Source organism: Arachis ipaensis, chromosome B3 (assembly GCF_059453495.1).
Source record: "Arachis ipaensis isolate K30076 ecotype BB chromosome B3, ASM5945349v1, whole genome shotgun sequence".
NCBI lineage: Eukaryota > Viridiplantae > Streptophyta > Magnoliopsida > Fabales > Fabaceae > Arachis > Arachis ipaensis.
Genome location: NC_142438.1, coordinates 9,523,249 through 9,527,746, shown reverse-complemented (window position 1 = coordinate 9,527,746; position 4,498 = coordinate 9,523,249). Strand labels below are relative to the sequence as shown.

Genomic DNA, 4,498 nt, shown 5'->3' with positions numbered 1-4,498 from the left:
AAAAGAAACTTAAAAGGACGGACAGTCAGCCAAGAAAAAGGGGTTTTCAAAAAAAAGGATCAAAAAGGTTTTTAGAAACCTAAAAACAGAAAGGCATGCACACAACGAGAAAAAGAAAAATAACCTAAACCCTTATCCAAAAAAGGGTATTTCTAAATATTTTGTTTACGGCCTTAAAAGGCCAAGAAAAATGTCAGTAGACCATCACCATAAAAACAAATAAGTTTAAAAAAGAGGGAGACCCACAGGCCGGGCCCCATATAGCCACAACAAATTTTTTTTTCAGCTAGGAAGGACGTCACCACCAGAGTCAGGGAGAGTAGTCGGAGCACCACCAGAGTCAGGGAGAGCGGTCGGAACGCCATCAGGGCCAGGAAGAGAAGTGTCCATAGGAGATGGAGTAGAAGTCCCAGGAGCCTTCGAAGAACTCGGGGCATCTTTTGATCGGAGAGGGGACTCCATTATCCTCTGCCCCCGAGCCTTTAGATCAGACTCGGTGACATAGCGGGGAGAGGGAGGAGAGACGATAGCTCCGTCGACCACAATTTTATCCGGATCCAAAGGAGAGAGATCCAGGTCGGGAGCAAGAACCCCGACCTGTTCCTTAAAGATCCTCCATGCTTCTTCAGCCCCGTCAGCAATGGAGTCCTCCAACTCTGTATAGGCCTCCCGAGCTCTCATCAAATCCTTCTTCACCTCCACAAGATCCTCGAACAGACTCGAATAACTCTCCTGCGCCTTCTCCCTCAGGCCCTCCGCCATAGAACATTGGGCCTGCAGCTTCCTCTTCCTCTTCTGGAGACCATTCCTCTCTTCCTTCAACTTGGCGACCTCCTCCCTCAGCGCCTTCTCCTGCCCTTGATATAAGAGAAGCCTCCCCTCCAGCTCTTCAACCATCGAGGATGAACCCAGAGAGATAAGGGGAGTCTTCTCAAAAATATCAAGGAACTTTGTGCACACCCCTGCCGCCCTGATACTCTCCTGAGCCAGAATAGTAAGGTGGTTTCGAACAGAAGCATCATCCATACTTATACGAGTATGATGATAGATATGCTTCCGAACGAACTAAGGCGCATCCACCTTGGCCTCACCTTCAAAAGAAGAGCCAGACTCTAAAGTCTTGCGCTTCTTCTTTTCTGGCTCAGGGGAAGATCGGGGAGGAGGGGATGGCTGAGAAGAAGCTGTGGAAGAAAGAACAATAGGTCGGGTAGGGGTCCCCAAATTGTGAGAAGGAGGGGGAGGGGAAGGAAGAGAAGGACCAGTTACCCTAGCGCCGCCAACTCTGGCGCGGGACCTCGCTTTGGCCTCCTGAACTCTCTGGTAAGACTCTCTGGAATTCTTCTTCGCCATTTCTGTAAAAGCAATTAAGAAGCTAAAGTCAGCAAAACAAGTCGGAAAAAACAAGTCTTCTATAAAAAACTCAGAATGAATGAGTTCAACAAAAAAAGGCTTCATTCGAAAATCCTTTCTGCTTGATTGCTCGAGTCCAACTTCATAAAGCTCAACCTCGAGAAGGGGCACAATGGATAAAGCAACGAAGTCCGATGGTTATAAAGATGATCTGATACTTTAAAAGGATTCAAAATAAACAAGTTGTACCTGAAACAGGTTGTGAATCCTAAAAACAGCTTAAATTTAAATGAGTTGTATGAAATTAGATCAAGAAATAGCCACGTTTTAATTAAACGATTTGAAATGAAACAAATCGTAAGACCTTAAAACTACTCACATCGAACGAGCTAGATGAGGTTATACTCATAAATAATCACGATTTTTGAAGTAAACGATTTGTATCGAAACAAGTCGTAAGAAATCAGAATAAGTTTCAGAAAGGTGATTTGTATTAAAACAAGTCATGTATCCTCAAAACAACTCGAACTGAACGAGTTGTACGAAACTAGGACAAGAAATATTCTTTGGTTAAGCAAGATGTGGTAAAACCAATCATACAGAGCCTACAAGCCCGAGTTCAAATACTCGAATCCAACTCTTAAGAAAAAGAGATTGAACTCGAGTAGGGGCACTGTTCATACACTGGCCCAACACTAAGGCTCAGGTCCAAATACACCAAAAGGCCCAATCCAAAGATTGGCCTTCGTTATTCACCGACCTCTTTAGAAGAGGTCGGACTCAACACAGACTTCTTTCTAAAGAAGTCGGGCTCAAGAGATAGCTGACAGATAACACTTATTCAAATAAGTAACTGCCCCTAAAATCTCTCAACCCACTTCTAGAAGTCATATCCCAACAATCCCTAGATAAAGGGACGGTTATCCACCTAAAAAGGTGGCACTACTCCAACGGTGGTTATTGGATCACCACTATAAATACCCTAACACCCCTCAGGTATCACTAAGTTCCAATACATTCTAAACCTACTTAACCCCATGCTGACTTAGGCATCGGAGTGTCTTTGCAAGTACCACCCCCTATTAATCCCCCCATTAATCTCCGGTTGCCCATCGTAACAACAAAATATTGTCGCTGGTAATACAAAATACGTTAATGAATTATTTATTTGAACCGTTATGCTTTCTATAAATTTTGTTGTATCTTCATGCAATTTTTCTGCTCTTTGATTATTAGTAAATGGAAAAAAAAATTAGAAGGAACTTTTTTTTGTCACTAAGGTAGCGTTTGTTTTTGGGGACAGGACACGGAGACATGGACAACACTTGTTTAAAAAGTGTTTGGAAGCAGAGACATGGACAGTGGACATATTGTCTCCGTAACAGTTTTTTATACTTTTGTGTCCATTCTTTCACGAAGGACAATGATGGACACGGGATTTGGAAGAGTGGACACGGACAATTTCTATAAATTTTGTTTTCCTTTTTTCCACTATTACCCCTTCTTATTTTTCCTATTGCGTTGTTTAGAGATACTTTTTTTTTCTTCCTTTTCTTCCTCTATCTCTTTCTTTTCCAGGTACTCTCTCCTTTTTGTAAAATTTTTTTATTGGGGGTAGATAATTCTTTTCTTTTTATCGTTTTACTTCAATACCATTTTAAACTTATATTATATTATTTGATTTGTAATAAAAATAATAACAAAAATAATTAATCTTGAAATTTTTGAAAGATAAATATTAGCAAAAGTAAAATTAATCTTTTAAAATGTTAAAAAATAATTTATAAATTGTAATTGATTTTATATAATTTAAAAAAAAATCAGTTTTTTATAAAAAAAATCAGTTTTTAGATTAAAAAAAAAATTTAAATAAAAATATATTTTTATATTCAAAAACTAATTATTTTTTCATGTAAAAATGGATTTTTTATAAAATTAATTTTTTATTTAAAATTAATTTGGCTTATTAACTTAAACAAATTTTTTTATTAATCAAACTCAAATTTATTTTTTTTGTTAATTTTAACCATATGTATTCCTACATATTAATAATAAATTTTAAAATAAAATAATTATATTTATAAATTTTATTTTAATATAAATACTAATATATTTTTTTATTAAAATTTTTTGCCTCTTCAAATATTTTTTTCAAGTTCTGTCTGTACTCCTACGTACTCATTTTTTATTAAATTAATTTATATTGATGTAGAAAATTTGGAATCACAGGGCTATTTTAGTCATTTCATATAATATTTTAGTCTTGTCTATGTGTATCCAAACATAATACTAGACATTACATTAGTGTCTTGTCCATCGTATCCAAACACAATATACAAAAGATAATTTTTAGTGTCTCCGTTTCAGTGTCATGTTCTGTCCTGTCTCTAAAAGTGTCATGTTCTGTCCTGTCTCTAAAAACAAACGCAGCCTAAGAGACAATATTTCTCTTTTTTCTTTTATATTTATATTCTATCTTCACAATAACTCAAACTTTCTTGCTCAATTTTTATTTTGTTAGAAGATTGTGGTTAAAAGAAATTAATTCGCCAGCAAAACCAAACAAAATATTCATCAATTTTCTTAAGATTTATGCGACAACAGTGTAATCCCTTTATTTTATACATTAACACCGTGTATACTGTATACATAAAAACCATACCTGATCTAAAAGGAAGTTTAAAGCAAGTTACTTGACCCCAACATAGTGAGACCTCGCTTATATTAGCTAACATCATGTGCAAACTGATAAATAAAACAACATCGGAGTTCTGATTTCTACCCAGGATGCGACTAATTCAGAACAAATTAATAGTGGGCGAGACAACGTTTTCATTCATATCCTTTACATACATACCACCGCTTGATTTATTAGTTGCTTCGTCTCAAGTTAACTCAAAGCACAGCAATCTCAATAACGCAGGCAAATCTAAAAACGAGACCCGCGTTAGGAGAAAACATAAGGATCCATGAGCTCGTTAAAATTTGGCAAGCAATAATATCTAAAAACAAAGCAGACGGTATCAAGTTAATATTGTAACTCGAACAATTAAATTTGGATCTATACCAATTTAAGTCATCTTTAGATCCACGAGAATATGTGAACGGCTACCTTGTTTCCATTAAGGACTAAGGGGCGGTGGAAAAA

The 4,498-nt window shown here is 36.6% G+C and overlaps 1 protein-coding gene across 1 annotated transcript; it reads right to left on the bottom strand.

Annotated features, from left to right (window-relative positions):
- Positions 1-282: 282 nt before the first annotated feature.
- Positions 283-765, bottom strand: LOC148569787 (uncharacterized). The gene has a single exon (XM_088508476.1). It carries the CDS (start codon positions 760-762, stop codon positions 283-285), a length of 480 nt encoding a protein of 159 aa, XP_088364602.1. The 5' UTR covers positions 763-765.
- Between the last annotated feature and the right edge of the window lie 3,733 nt (positions 766-4,498).

Excerpts from the sequence above, each read along its gene's own strand:
- LOC148569787 (XM_088508476.1), bottom strand. The coding sequence starts at position 762 with ATGGCGGAGGGCCTGAGGGAGAAGGCGCAGGAGAGTTATTCGAGTCTG.